The sequence below is a fragment of the Protopterus annectens genome, chromosome 9.part0 (assembly GCF_019279795.1).
Source record: "Protopterus annectens isolate FY-2018-M chromosome 9.part0, PAN1.0, whole genome shotgun sequence".
NCBI lineage: Eukaryota > Metazoa > Chordata > Ceratodontiformes > Protopteridae > Protopterus > Protopterus annectens.
Window position 1 is genome coordinate 1,285,662,531 of NC_056743.1, and position 15,998 is coordinate 1,285,678,528.

The window sequence follows — 15,998 nt, forward strand, 5'->3', positions numbered from 1 at the left end:
TAACATGGTCTGCTTAGTGATGGCCGCAGTTACTCCCAAAAGCTATGCTGTGTAATGAGTGTGTCATACCAAGCACATTTGACAGTCTTCTGCTTTAACATGCATTTTTAAAACTAATGTATTGTATTTTAACACGTAATGGCATACATTCCTGATACCTAGTATGGAATTAAGTCAAGAAGGCTAGCAGATGGGAGGGAGGTTGGTATGAGGGTGGGGTGGCAGCCAGGGGAGACCCACCGAAATGGTCCAAATTGAGCCCCATCATTTATAACGTCATCCCTGCTTACGGCTTCAGCAAATGGCATATTTACTAAAACTATTACACTAGAGTTAGAACAAGGACATGTGATAAGGACCAGACCAAATACTATTTCTTGCAGTGTTTGCCTTCTTAACTGGTCACTTACAGAATACCACCTTGGGGGTAAAATGGTCTTCACAGAGCACATGTTATTACTGACTATACTCATATACGGGCACATAACATTTTGTTTGAATATGGGATCATTAAGAACCTTATAACCCAGAGTGTTAGGACTAGAAATTATCAGATTAAGTTCTATAAGGAGTAGTAATCATTCTTGCCACCTCTCACCAGGAAGAGCAAGTTTCTCCCTCTATAGCTAGTTGTTTGAATAGGCTTTTACTGTTTAGACATTCTGACAGACTTTCACTGTTCAAAAAAATTAGACATTTGGGTTGCTCCACTTTTTTTCTATGAATGTTTTGGAGTACATGTTCAATTTTGGCCTGAACACAGGATACTATGAATCTATAATTTTCTTGAATCCAGTTAGATGTTTTGTGCACTTTAAGCAACATTAAAAGGATTGTTTTGATCAGTCTGTAGTCATATTTCATGCATTTCAGAGTACCACTTAAAACTAGTAAGTCTATTTTGACTACAAGTAAGTTTTATGAATTTCATAAGTTTTCAGTTACACTGCAGTTGGGTCAAAAGGCTCTCTAGAAATGCAGCTTCCTTTAATCCATACATTTCTCATAAGATACAAAAAATTGCTGCAGCACAGTTTCATTTAGATTTTCAAAGTAATTTTGTGATCTAGATAGCATATCCTTGTCCCCTTCCCTGCAGTCTACTGATCAGAATCATATTGATATATTGATGCCCTTGTCATTCATCAGTCCACATACCATTTTCCCACATGGGCTCAGGTGTCACTTGGTGACAATCTAGAGCCAAGGTTCACACCACCAGGTGACTAGCCCTGCCACAGGTCTTTCAACATCACACACTCGCATGCACACTCATATCTATTTGCAATTTAGAGTGCCCAATCCACCTACTGCATGCCTTTGCAGTGTGGGAGGAAAACTTCAGAATTCAGGGAAGACATGCAGACTCCACAAAGAAGGCACCTTATCTGAGAATTGAACCAGAGAACCTCTTGCCGTGAGGCAACAGCACTATCCACTGTGCTGCCCAAGTTAGCAGTTTACAAGCTACCAAGCGACTCATCACTTAGACAGCTTGTAAACTGCCTGCCAGAGTGTGTATATATTTATTTATATATTACACACACACATATATATATAATAAAATACATTGCTTTTTCAAGCAGTCTAAGCGATTGCAGTTAATGATAGCTTATAAACGGTTTAAAAAACTACTCTTTTCTAAGGTTTGTCACCCTCTCGCCAAGTTTACACTAGTGACAGATTGCAATAAAAAAGGGTCAAGCAAACAAGTACTCACACATTTACACAGCTCCCAATTTCCAGACTGACAGGAACATTTCCTTATAGGTGGAAAGCCTAGTTAAATGTTAAATTTAGACCTCCTACGCTGCATTATTTGCTCTTGGTGAGAAGTTCTAATTCGCAGAAATTCTGAAGGGTGCCCTTAAGAGTTTACCATGAAGGCAGCTCAGCAATGAGAGATCTTTCCATTCAGCAAGCAACTGTTCCCAGCAATGGGAGGCTGCAGTGACGTTGGAGAGAACACCACATGCTGAAATATTCAAAATCAGTTATCCACATTAACAATTAATTTGAAATAACTTCAGCTGTAACAAGGCAGTTACTACTACAGCCAAGACTTCCTGTACAGAACAGTCTTACTTTACCCAGGAATTCATAGCATTTGATGTGATCTCTCACTGGATCTCATCTATGCCCAATGAGGACACTTGTTTGAATGCAACTTGTACTTAAAATCACATGATGTCTCAGCACCATACCTCTCTCTCAACCTTTTAAAGCAAGAAATCTGGACAAAGCCACAAATAATGGGTGACAAAGACCCAAAAACAGAGACACTTTAAATATTGCTCCTACAAACTTGGCTATGAAGTCCACTGCCCTTATTTTTTCACTTTAGTCCTCAAGGATATTGCCAGAGGACCACAATTTTATGAGAAATAGACCAATAAGAGGCAAAAATCTGGACAATTGAGAGGTATGTTCAGCACCCATAGTTTTATGAATTCGTGACAACATCTTGTGCATGAATCTCACCTTAAGTTTAAAGCCATGTTTCACATTCCTCCTCCCAGGTCTGACAAACTAGAATATAAACATAGTATTAACTCATTCCCCATTTTCTCCTCTAGGCATCACTATATGCCATTATTTGAGCCATAACAAGACAGTTATTACTGCAAGTGTGTGTGTGTGCGCTTGTGGAGGACTTACTCTTGGTCATAGGACCATACTGGAGTTGGACTAATTGGTGGAAATTATAAGTACTAGATTCCAGAAAGAAATGCTTTTGGAACAAGAGTATTGAAAACACATTTAAATCTTCTCTCAGTGGTGATGTTCTCGTACTTATAACTAGAATTAAACTTATCTGGAATTCATGTAGTGCATATAAGGAGTGTTTATTTTTCTATTCCTTTGTTTTATTTCTGTGAATTATCAAACTGTTTTTTATTTCTGGACAGAAAGGTAACCTGCCAATTCTGAAACCTTTTAGCATTTTAACCTTGGTAGCATTCGCCCTCCCTGGATTCTTAAGAATACTTGACCTTTTATTGGAAGCTGTGTGCTTCAGTCTGTGACCTCTTATTGCAATCTAATCTCACAGCACAGCTCCTCAGATAGCAGCAGGAAAAAGGAATTTGCCAAGCAGAAATAGACGTGCAGGGTCAGCAAAGCTTCAACAGAAATAGTAACATGCTCTGTAACCTTTTACTGTATACTGCCGTTGTCACACTACCAAAGGGCCCATGGCCAGTTTTACTGTACACTGCTTTTAATGTAAAAAGGTCACATTGTGTAGAAAGGGCACAGTTCATAAAGGTCAACATGAACCCTTTATCTGACCTCTTACATTAAGGGAGTACACTAAATACCCTGACCTCTACTCTTACACAAGAGAATGGAAGCAACCTTCACTGCACATATTTTCGTTCTTCTAAATGGAAAATTCTGTTGCTGGCTACGACTGGGGCTCAAAGTTATGCATGCCTTCTGTGTTGCTGCAGGATATGACAGCCATCTGACTGCTATTTTAATTAAATTGTGACCATGTGACATTTTTACTGCATGCAGTTTGTAAAAACAGCAATGTTAAAATAAATTTTACATTTCTCAAAATCATAGAAGAAATACGAGGCATGCTACAGTGTTTGTGCCGTTGTGTGTTGATCTTTCCACTTGCTGCAGAGAGCCAACAACCTGGATTATACCCCTTCATGAGAAAGGGCTTGGAATGTGAATTTAAATATAGTTTACATGCTCAGATGGTAGGTGCTCCAGAAATGCATACTTTGCAGTATGGGTAAGCATTTGTAAGCTGTATGAAAAGATCTATAAAGGCCTTGGCTGCAAATGCTCATCTACTGCATGCTGGTTCTTTTTGTGAAAATTGCAATCCATCCATCTGACCATCCATCCATGCAATTTCAATATCCAATTTACCCAGTTTAGGGTTACAAGGAGATAATCCTGAGAAACAGTGGGAGTAATACAGGTTTCAATGGAAAATGTTGTCATAGGACACACACAGGAAATTTAAGCCATCACCCATTTGCCTATCCAGGTGTAGGAGGAAGCTTGAGCTTCTAGCCCACTCAGCACATAGGAAGAATATGCAAACTCCACAGAGAAGGTACCCCACCCAGGAAATAAAATAGAGAACCAATTACTGTGAGGCAACGATCCTAACTGTTGCACCATTATACACAAAGTTAGTATAGCGTGCACTACTGCTAAACAGGTCATGCATAGGCCATGTTTCATTAAGGAGAAAAAAAAAAAAAAAAAAAGTTGTACCATATTTTCCTGACATTTGCAAAGTAAGCCTTGGGAACCTTGGATGTTTTATATAGAGTGTAGATATTATGATTTGAGAATATGTACGACAGATGATACAAATCTGTTAGCAATTCTTCTTTACTAGAAAAAAATGCTGTCCCCAGGCATTTCAAAATGCCCTCCTGATAAAGCAGTGTAGTGCACACTAGTCCAGCATGCATACAGGTGTTAGGTGATGGCTAATATTTAAAAGGCTTCATCTGAAATCTCCTCAGTTTTCCTCAAGTTAAGATTTCAAATTAAGCTCAGCAATGACAATGCGACAATACAACTGACACGCAGGTATTGCATCAATCACTAGCATGCCATTGCTAGGCTTTTCCTTACAAGGTTGACTTGCTTGTATAGCAAGATTCGTCCTTTTTGCTGTGATGGTGCAACTTTGTAGCTGGTATATACAAGTAGCAGGGGTGGTGTGACAAAGGGAAATACTGCCAGCCCAGCCAGCTGGAATTTTGTAAATAATTCTAGGCAATTTGTGAATATTAATATGATTACATAGAAGTGTGACAGAAGGAGATACTACCAGTAATTTTGATTCGATTTGCAAATATCAACAGGATTCATATGCTTGTCTTACATTTAAGCTACTGGTATAGAAGTATATGTTGAACAGGGTTCAAGATGTGTCCACAGTGTGTACTGGAAGAGGAAAATGTATATAAACCTTATACTTGTGCAAATGTATATGCTTTAACAGTAGAAACTAGAACAATTAACTTGCAAAACTTCAGGATAGTTGAAATTAGTTAGGATTGTATAAGAGATAGTTTGAGACATGTCTAGAACTAGGGTCCCTTCTGCATTGTTTTGTAAATTGTCTTCTAGCAACCACAAACATCTGAAGGCTATGTATTTTCAGATAGATCCTAGATGCTACAGCAGTGGGGTGTAGCCTGGGAACTGAAGTCAGGTGACAAAAAGGGATAGTCATCCAAGCTACCCATCAGTAATATTTGCTATTAATTTAACAAGAGAGAACCTTTCAATGATGGCTGGTCTGTTTAGAGATATTTAGAGTACTTGCATATTTATTTGGTGACACTGTACAGGCCACTGCTAAATGGCCTTGCTCTTGGTCCGACTACCATTTGGATTAATAGTAACATTGCACAAGGGCCTTAAAGTAGCCGATAAGAGTGGGCTTGGGCAAAAGGAGGTATAGCTAGTACAACTGGCAGCCTTTCCCAGGAGTGTGAGCACACTACAATCTCAACGAGCATGGCAGCTACTTGGGCAGGGACATAAAGCACTGGTTGGACAGAGGGGTACTGGAAATCTTGGTTTGGCCACTCAGCTGAGATCTCAACCTTATAGCTGTGCCAAGTCTTATTGGGGATCTGGAGAAAGAGATAGAAATCATCCACAGACTGACTGATCTCCGTGTGCTCTTAATGGAAATTGCACTTGGATACTGGTCATCCTATTACTGGGCCAGTGCTGGCCACAGATGGGATGGAAATGGGGGGTAAGTGGGCCAGTGCTGGGCGGTCAAGATGGAAAATGGGGGGGTTTGCACATTTATAGAGCACTATTTTGTTCTCCAATTACATGGGTCAGTTTCAAGTCACAGGGTCATTTCACTGTTTAGTCAGAAGTAGTTCTTTCATAAAAAATATATATATATATATATATATATATATATATATATATATATATATATATATATATATATATATATATATATTTTCACAATGGAAGGTACCTTTCTTCCTAACCATCAAGAGTTTAGCCTTTGTCACCCTGAGTTTATCTTGCATACTGGGGAGGACTTGCCAGATAATAGAACAGCTAAAACAGACAGACTTGAAGACTGTTTGGAAATGGTGGTGCACGAACCAGAGAACATGACAGAGACACTCACTCCCCCCCACCCCCAACCAAAGCAAACATTTTAAAGGAGCCACAGTCTTGAAAATTCATAGTGGAGGTTTTTCAGTCGAAGTCAAGAGAAAGTAGGTAATACATGCCGTAGGAACTTTGCAATGGACTATGTAAGCTCACAAAAGATCAACTACATTCTAGAGAGGTAGAGTGTAGGTTATGCTATGTTAAGAAAAAGGATGGTATAGCCTTGCATAGTAGTAATTCTGTAAAGTAATGGACAGTAATGTAAAGAGCATATCAGTATTAGAAAATATATCCTTTCTTCAGGCTTCTGTGTGGATCAGGTCCATTTGTATGAACTAGATAAATTAATAGGATCTCAGGAATTCCAGGATCTGACAGAATCAGGTTTTATCTGCATCTCAGGGTGTAAACCTGTTTACAGACAGGCCTTGCACCAAGTTAAGTCACTTATACTGAGCACATCTTCCAGAAGTCAGGGCAGACTCGGAGAGCAACTCTTTTGAAATACTGCCTGGTCAGTGTAAAAACAAACATTGGGGCTCTAAGCCACAAAAATGTCTAATTTACAAGTATGCCATTTTATATGCATAATGAAAGCATTCCAAGTGTCAATTTAGCATATGTTCAAGAAAAGATTTATTTTTTCTGAAAGTGATACATGAAGTCTTCATATTGTAAAGGATCTCTGGTTCAGCTTGTTTTAGAAAGTTCCCCCCCCTGTGAACATGGTGCATGGACCATTACTTCCACATAACCAAGACAGGATCAGTCTGTTGTGACTGGTATATCGAGAAGATGGAGGAGCAAGAACCAAACTACTATAAAAAAATCCAAAATTTGCTTTCGCTAATGTGGTGGTTTACTTCTTGGTGGTTCCTGTTCTACCTGTGTGGTGTTGTGACTTATAGCCAAAACAGCATTCCTGCCAGTTATTCCTTACAGCAGGCCATGCTGTAGGGATTGGTTTTGATTTACTTGTCATATTGCACAATTTTCACACTAATTGTCTAATATCTTTTGCTCAGTGGTAAGAAGCCCTTCAGTAACAACTTACCTTCCAGGTGTTTGACAACTCCACGCAGACTGTTGCCATGTGCTGCGATAAGCACTCTCTTCCCAGCTTTGATTTGTGGTGCTACCACATCATTCCAGAAAGGCAATGCTCGAGCAATGGTATCTTTCAAGCTCTCACAGCTTGGAAGTTCTCCAGACTGTAGCCCTTCATAGCGTCTGTCCTAAAAAACAGAAACAAGACATTCTAATCACAAGTTGTTTTATAGTATTTTTTATCAACAGTAAGCTACAATTATTCCACTATGAACACAGCAGTTTACCCATCATACCTGTTGCTCTGGGTTTTGCCATTTGTTTTGAATATTTTGTTGTCATGGTGCACCAAACCTAAATATAAACACAGATAAAGAAATAATATTTTCCTATGCTCTACACCCACTTAGCATCTAAAGTGATTCATAAACCATTTTTTATGCTCATTTTGGACTGCCAGTCCTTAGACTGCCGTTACCTTAAAATACCATCTCCAGATGTAAACTGTAGATTTATTGTAGAGCCGATGTAATTTGTAGATTTATTGCAGAGCCTTTCTATCACTATTACCTCTGTAAAAAGGTTTTTGACTATGTGGGATTAATCTTGGTAGCTAACTAATCAGTGTTTTAGTTTAATCCCAACTGAAAACAGACAGGAGTAATGGACACCATGTCTCATTCTACATATGCATCAAGGCAGCCTACATGGGTCAGTGTTTGTAGTGGTGATTATTAAGGACAACATTTTTCACACAGTCTACAGGCAGCTGCTGATGTGTGTGCTGGCTACATTAATCATTCTCTGCCTTAAATGTTTCTGCAACAGCATTAATTTGCTTTCAATTTACACCATGGTGGTGGTAGGGGCATGTCAAGGGCGGCCCCATTTCTTCCTCTGTATGACAGCAGTCCTCTCAATATTGTCCTTTATGGCCAAGTCCCAACCACCAAAGATTCCTCCTGAACTTGAGCAACATCAGCAGAGCTGGACATCTTGTTTCAGTGCTACTGGACCAAACAATGGAAGTAAATATTACTGTCATTTTAATTACATAGGACATTTACGAAAAGACTACAGGCAAACCTGGCAGTATTTCTCAGAATACAATTAGTTGAGAAAGGGCTTAGCATACTGCCCATACCTGGCTTGATTTCAGCTTCTTTTCCACTTATCAGGGAGAGTTATTCTCCCAAATTAAAAGTGCTGACGGCACAGACATGTACCTTTCTTTTGAGCCATTAGGCCACCACGGTGGATGTGAATTTTGCTGCCTCTTAGTGATTCAAAATATATCAGGAAAAAAAAAAAAAAAAAAAGAATTAAATTCAGCACTATACCTTAGACATTAAATCATTTACTTGATGTGGGCTTGCTATTTCCCACAAACATGCCTGTGGATGTCAGCAGTCTCATGTCTCTCAGTATCCACTAATGCTGCCCACACCAGAGCTTCAGCATTAGCCTACCCCTAGTGAATCTTGTAAAAAAAGGACTTAAAAATAATGGTTAATGAGATGCTGTTGATATGTTCACCTCATGGGTTAATTTTGAGGTTTCTCATACTTTTAGTATTAAATTGCAAGATGGATGAAGCTAAAGAGAACTGTTTGCATAATGATCACAGGAGGCTACTAGGCTAGTGGCCTTAGAGCCTTTTTCAGCCTAGCCATTCATGCCCCAAATTTCCCAACTATCAATGCCCATGGGCTAGAATAGCTTTGGTATATGCTGGTGACCTAGGACATCTACAGACTGCCCTTGTCCATAAGGGCCATGGGTGACAAGCCACAGGTGAATTTAATTCCTCATCCATTGGCCCAAATTGTGTTTGAATAGGTTTAGGGTAGAGCAGTTTCAAATGAATGGGGAGTCTTCCAAATAAGGGGTAATCTGAACACATTCTTAGCCCTGAAACAGGTTTTGTTTATGTTAACAGACTAGGCTTGGATCGGGTAATTCTAGTGCCGTTTGTTTTGCAAATGTGCCGCAGATACATCAATGCTGGATCAGAGAATGCCTCGTAGGTTAGGCATAGATCATCCCCCAGTAGTCTGTAGGACACAATTACAGGGGCAAGGACTTTGAAGCAGTCCATATAGGACATGTTATTTACACCCTATAGTCTTTTAGTGAGGAACCTCTGTGGCCATTCCAATTGTTGCAAATGTCTATTTAGGTAGATGCTGAAGGGTTCATTGTGCTCCATTATTGGAGTAATGAGGGCTGAGTGTAGGGGGGACTATGATCTCCCAAGATCTTAATGCCATGCCCTTACATACAAGTTGTGCCACATTTTTTCACTACTTTAGATACATGGTGATCAAACTTCAGGTTACTGTCAACCTGAGTTCCCAAGTCCCCTTACCACTGGGTCTACTCTTAGCAGTGTGTTATCAATGTTGTAATTTGTTGGGGCAGTCTTAGAGCATAATTATGTTTTTTTTTTTTTTTTTGCATTGAGTTTTAGGCAGGCCATGGTTCTGTCATCTTATGTATTTGTCTGTTTCAGATACTGGAGATGTCTACATCTTTTCAGAATCAATAATTCCACCCAGCTTGCAGTTGCAAATTTAGTCAGTCAAAGGGCCCTCTACATTTGCCTCTACTTCAGAGAAGTCTATTCCAAACAGGAGTGTTCCCAGTATGGAGCCCTGTGGGACACCACTAGTAACAGGCTGCTTGGCAGATTCCCCCACTAACTTCATGTGCCCCATCAGTGACCAATTTGGCTATCCATTGGATGACATAGGATTTATGAAGTTTGTCCAATACCAGAGTAAGGTATTGTGTCAAATGCCTTTGCTAGGTCAAGGTAGACAGTGTGTACCGTTTTATTCTCAACAATGGAGATAAGTCCACCAAGTTTAGTAGGCATGACCTGTCTTTGATGAAACCAAACTGGGATGAGTCCAATATTTGAAGATTTCCTAGGTCTTAAGTTTATTAGGATCACAATAATTCTTTCCGTGGCCTTGCATAAAAAAAAAATGACTAGTCAAATTTATAGATCTGTTCATGGTCCACCTTTGAGTAGAGGGATGACAGTTGAAGTCCTGCATTTCCCCAAGGATGAAGCCCATCTGCTGGCTGAAATTGAATAGAGATTCTAGTAAACCTGACAGATCATGTTTCAAGCTATTCAGGAGGCATCCAGAGATATTATCAGGGTCCACTGATATTTTAGCTCTGGAAATACAGTGAGGACCTGTTCTTTAGTGATAGTTGGGGGAGAATGGTAGAAAATATTTCCTGGAGGGAAATTTGGGTACAGGCCTTCCTATTTTTGGACAGGATTTTCATTATTTTATTGTACAACCTATTTATACTGGGGGTCCACCAAGGGGGTTTGGTTTTGGAGTTTGTCCTAACTTTATTTTGGTTTAGAATGGATTTATATACAGTTATTTACATGCTTCTACAGATTTCTGTAAACCCTTCTACATAAACCACTTTGTTCTCTGAAGCTGGTGGCTTGGAATTTAGCTATACCTTCACTTAATAGCAGGTAGTTTGCCTTGGAAAAGTTCTTAAAGGTTTGGGGGGTTTACCATAAGTTCAAGCTTAATATTTATTTCAAGGGTTACCACTTATCAGAGGTGTTTGCATTGACAAAATCCAAGAATCTTTGAGCCTGCATGTTAGTGGTTGTGCATGTATGCATCTCAGTTTATGGTGGGATAGTTGAAATCCCCCATGAATATGTTGTTGGGCTGAATTGTGAGTGACTCCAGTAAAGTGGTATAGTTATCCTAGGTCATAGACAGGGGCCTATAGCTAACAAGGCTATACTATGTAACTTACCCTAAGGTTAGTTGGACATTGAGTAGTTCAGTCATGTCATTGTTTGAGGAATCTTGGCGTGTGCTTACTTTTAATGTAGATCGATACACCTCCGCCTCTTGTCCCTTCGTCTGCAGTAGCTAGTCTAAATGTATGGAAGTCTTTATAGCCTTGTACTGCCAGGGTGCAATTCCATGGCTTTAGACAAGGTCTCCGTAACTGCACAGATGTTCTCACCCTGGAGAGTGAGAAGTGCTTCAAGGGGTTGAAGCTTCTCGTTGAGACTCCCAAGTCTAAGCAATAACACTAGTGACCTCTTCCTGATAAGGGGGTGGGACCTAGTTTGACATCTTTTTTCTTGACTTTTGCATTTCCTTTTTTCTGTACTAACAGTGCACATGATGCATTCAGTTGCTCAGCAAGAGAACGGCCTTGTTAAATGCATTACCCATTTGATTTATGACTTTCCAAAATGTATGAACACATCCCAGACTTGACCTGAAATCTTACTACTTCAGTAAAGTGAAATGTGCAGTGGTTGCGTAACTGTCACAGCAGTTCTATAACATTAATGTGGGCACCATTTAAAAACTTAGCAAATAACCGTAAAGTGTATAATATAAAAAGTGTTCTCTAATCCAGAGAGTCACTTGCTTCCAAGGCTGGCTTAAGGCAGAAGGCAGCGCCATACCTCTCACCTACTTAAGAGCAAGAAATTTGGACAAAGCCTGAAATAATGGGGGGGGGGGGGGGACAAAGGCCCAAAAATAGGAACAGATTTTAAATATCGCTTTTATAAACTAGAATAACAGGATTGAGTTAGCATGCATTTTCTGAAGGATATGAAGTCTGAAACTCCGTGTATGTCATTTAGTACCTTCAGTCCTCAGATCAGATTTTAAATATCGCTTTTATAAACTTACAACTTTGCTAGAATAACAGGATTGAGTTAGCATGCATTTTCTGAAGGATATGAAGTCTGAAACTGTATGTCATTTAGTACCTTCAGTCCTCAGAGCACGAGAACGGACTAAAAATGCGACGTAAAAATCTAGACATTCTGTGAAATCCTGAACAGTTGAGAGGTATGGGTCAGTTTGATCACAGCCCCAGTGATCCAGGTTCAGTACAGAGACCAGAGCACTAGCAAAACTGAAAATGAAGCAGCTAGTGCTTTTTCTTAAATAGAAGGTTTAGGAGATTTCTACATACCACCGACACCCTGAGGGCTTTAGGTGTATGGTGATTGAAGTCCCTTATGAATACTAGCCTTGTGAAGGTGCATTAGCCCACCATAGCACCTCTACATGCTCAGCAGGTAAGAGATCCTCTTAGAGTGACAGCAGCTGCAAGGATCTAGGCAGGGTTGCTTCACAAGTTGTGGTACTGTACCAAGAGGGAAATGGACAGGAAGAACAGAAAATGTGCAATGTAAGGCACCATGGGTGGGCAGAACTCCAAAAATTCGGTAGTGTGAGGCTAGGGAATGAAGCTTCCGAATGCACACCTTGTGTCTCACCTATCACTTAATTACTCTATAGTACTTTTGTAGTTTGGGTGCCATGATATATAATCACTCTGAAGTGGAGATACGTTGTGATGAGTTTAGATGAGGGAGGCACAGATCTGCATAGCAGTCAGCTTAGACACACAGTTTGCTCATACAAGCTGAACTACTTGCTAATGTCCTATTTCCTTCTACTTGCTAATAAAGGAATCAGGTCTACTTCATGCATTCTTGAATTTGCAAGCCATCTTTAACTCTACAATAAACAAAATATCGATACTACAGATGCCCAAAACACTTTCTACAACACAGGTTCACAATGTACAAGCCGTCTCAGCAGCTGCTTGTGATGACAATACTCAAACCTTTGTAAAACTGCATCACAAGGTAATTTATATGCATACATATATTTGTGTGTGCGTTTGTCTGTCTGTATAGAGAGTATATATCAGTTTTAAAATCTCATCTCATCTCTCTCAGTTCTACCGACTCAGCTATAAATCCCATGAGCAGTACTACTGAAAATCAAGGTGCTACAGTGCAACAAAAAGGTGGCCTTTGGCACTCCCTCTTCTAGTAACCGTAACCAGGTGTTCAACATATTACACAAGAATATCTATACATGATTTCATTATCAGACGTTTTGGTCATCGTGTAGACCCGAAATGAGAATCTCAGAGCATAAGAGACAACCATGACTGCCCCATACAAAAAGTGCAGGTCAGCTGGAAAAGTTTGGCTTTTCCACTTACCTCTCTACCAGTCTAAAAGAATAAAGAGGCCTGCTGGCAAACCCTGCAAGCTTTACCAAATTTTAAAGTCAAAGTCTTCTATATACACATATGAGACAGCAAGCTGTACGTTATACTCAACATGTCGAACTAACCTCTCATAAGCAGAATTGATGTTAGTCTGAAAAGCAATCCCCAGCTTCCAACATGAACCTCTTTTCAGCAATATATTGCTCCCCATATAGTGCAGTTTGTCACAGCAATGGTGACACAAACCTAGAGAGCTCCTGCCCGGAAACCCAGGTTTTGATAACACAAACTAATGTGATCAGACTGAATATACTTTAATAGGTATCTCCACTGATTAGTCCCCCACCCACAACCTACATTAAGTGCGATGTCCTAACCACCCACAACCTACATTAAGTGTGATGTCCTAAAGCAAAGATGTGCTAGGTTAGGATACTAGAAAGCCAGCTAGGTCTAAAAGGAATTTAGGGCAATGCCTGTGCTACTAACATGTGCAGGGTGACAGACTTATTAGTGGTATACTTTACATGCCTACTGTAGTGGGATTCCAATAGACTGAAACAACTCACCTTGCTAATAACTTGGTACAGAGGATGATCTGCATCCATGGGTGGGGGTGGGATATCATATGATCGCCTCCAAATTTTCACTTGCTCCTCACCATGCTTGGCAGCCGTCTCCGCTTTATTGAGTCCAGTCAGTCCACCATAGTGACGCTCATTCAGGCGCCAGCTTCGCACCACTGGCAGCCACATCTGATCAATCTCATCCAATATCAGCCAGAGGGTTCGAATAGCCCTTTTCAGGACAGAAGTGTAACAGTAGTCAAACTGGAATCCAGCTTCTTTTACTGCCTGGGCTCCACGTTTGGCTTCTTCCAGACCCTTCTCACTCAAGTCAGCATCAAACCAACCACAGAAACGGTTCTCTTGGTTCCAGGTGCTTTCCCCATGCCTCACAATCACCAGGCGATGAGTGGGCATCGTTAGCAAGTTGCAGAAACTAGAGAGTTCGAGAACAGCAGCAGTAAAGACACCAAGGAGTTAACTACAACCCTTTCTGTATTTTCAGGACTGCAGAGATTGATGAAAAAGACACCTGGTACCTTTACACTTAAAACTTTTTAAAATGTGCTGCTATGCAAATTATTACTTCCGCCTTTGTACTACCTGCTTTTTTTTCTTGATTTCCCTACTTTTAAATGTGTCAAAATTCAGTTGCTGAAGGTCTCTATCTCCGCAGTCGTCTCTTACTCTCTGTCTCTTCTCTGCAAGGTCACTGATGGTCTTTCCATACCCTCTCTCTAGTTTTAAGCTAGACCACTCCTATTTAAACAGCTGGTGTCTGAGCTAAAAGAAACTGACAGAAAGAAATCCAGCCATTAATTGGGGGCGGGGCATGAAGTACACAGCAAAGAAATAGCAACAGGTGTCAGACTTTATGTTAAAGAACAAACGTGCCCAACTTAAAATAGAGCACACTAGTGTGTCTTACATTCCCTTCACATGCAACCCTGTGAATGAAAATATTAGGACAAGTTCAGAAAGAACATAAGCAGTGCTTTTTACATTACAGGTGTTACAAACATTAAAAAGGCTGCTTGCTGAAAGAGAAATTTTTAAAACTGTAAGCAGTGTCAAACAGAGCTGAAATACAACACAGAGAATCAGCCTGAGCCATCAATACAAAGAGACAAGGGTTCCCACACCAAAACCAGGGAACTCAAACAGGTGGGATTAACTGCTTATATTGTTGCTCACCTGTTACCTATTCTTGTTCACTGGAAGGCAGTTTAATCTAGGCAGGCAAGCAGGAAGGCTTTATAAAGTTTAAGTGGCTGGATGAATCATTTCTGTTTTTAAAACAGCACAGAAATTTATGTTCAAAAGCCATTTGAAATATTTCAGCTGATTAAATAGATCCACTGAATTCTAGCCTACCTAGCCCTTAAGCAAAGCTGAATATGTAGTCACCCTAAATAGTTAATATATAGTCACTATTATTTGCTCCACTTGCTAATTTTGTCGCTCCACTTGCTAATTTTGTCCCTTCACTTGTGCTTGGAGGTCATAAAGCATTTCATCACTTTGTAAAAAGAGTATCTTTCTTGCCACATCTTTCAAAACAGTGTTTTTTAATCCACTCTTGTCAATAGTCCCACTGCCCACCAACCACTACAGCTTTTCTTCTAATTATGGCATGCATTCATTTCTTTAACCTATTATTTCTTCTCAGCTTGGTCCCCTTTAAGCACTTATTTATGTTCATGGGTTTTACTATGCAGGAGGCTTGAGTGACCATATAGACCCTAGCTATGAAAATTAAAGATTTAGTGGGTGGAACTTCTTGGGGAGAAATGAAATTTTAACAAATGGCAACAGGGCTAAGGGTCTATCTCCAATATATTTTGAAAAAAAAAAAAAAAAAAAGTTTCTAAAACAGAAAAATTGAAAAACTAACACAGAACAGATATACACTAACGCAACAAAATGAACACCAACCCATATATAACTGATTGAAGCAATACCGCAACCTGCTGGTACCTAAAACAGAATTATAAATATATCCTGGAATTGGTTCTCACCAACACGGTTGACCGCTGCACCACTCCCATAGTATGTTCTTCCCTGGTGAGATCAGATCATCGGACTATCTCATTGGAAATTTCTATCCCCCCCAACCCCCCCCAAACTGTAATCAAGCTAAAAAACTTCTCAAAAGCTGACTACAACCTCCTAAGGGACAGTATCTGTAGCTTCAAACCA

General features: G+C 39.9%; 1 protein-coding gene across 1 annotated transcript in view; it reads right to left on the bottom strand.

Moving 5' to 3' along the window:
- PGAM2 (phosphoglycerate mutase 2) overlaps window positions 1-14,562 on the bottom strand; it is a 33,933-nt gene extending 19,371 nt beyond the window's left edge. The window contains exons 1-2 of the mRNA XM_044084225.1: window positions 13,803-14,562; window positions 7,190-7,370 (exon numbers count right to left, since the gene is read on the bottom strand). Coding sequence (XP_043940160.1) covers window positions 7,190-7,370; window positions 13,803-14,216 — 595 coding nt within the window. The 5' untranslated portion in view covers window positions 14,217-14,562. The remainder of the gene's footprint in view (window positions 1-7,189; window positions 7,371-13,802) is intronic.
- Between the last annotated feature and the right edge of the window lie 1,436 nt (window positions 14,563-15,998).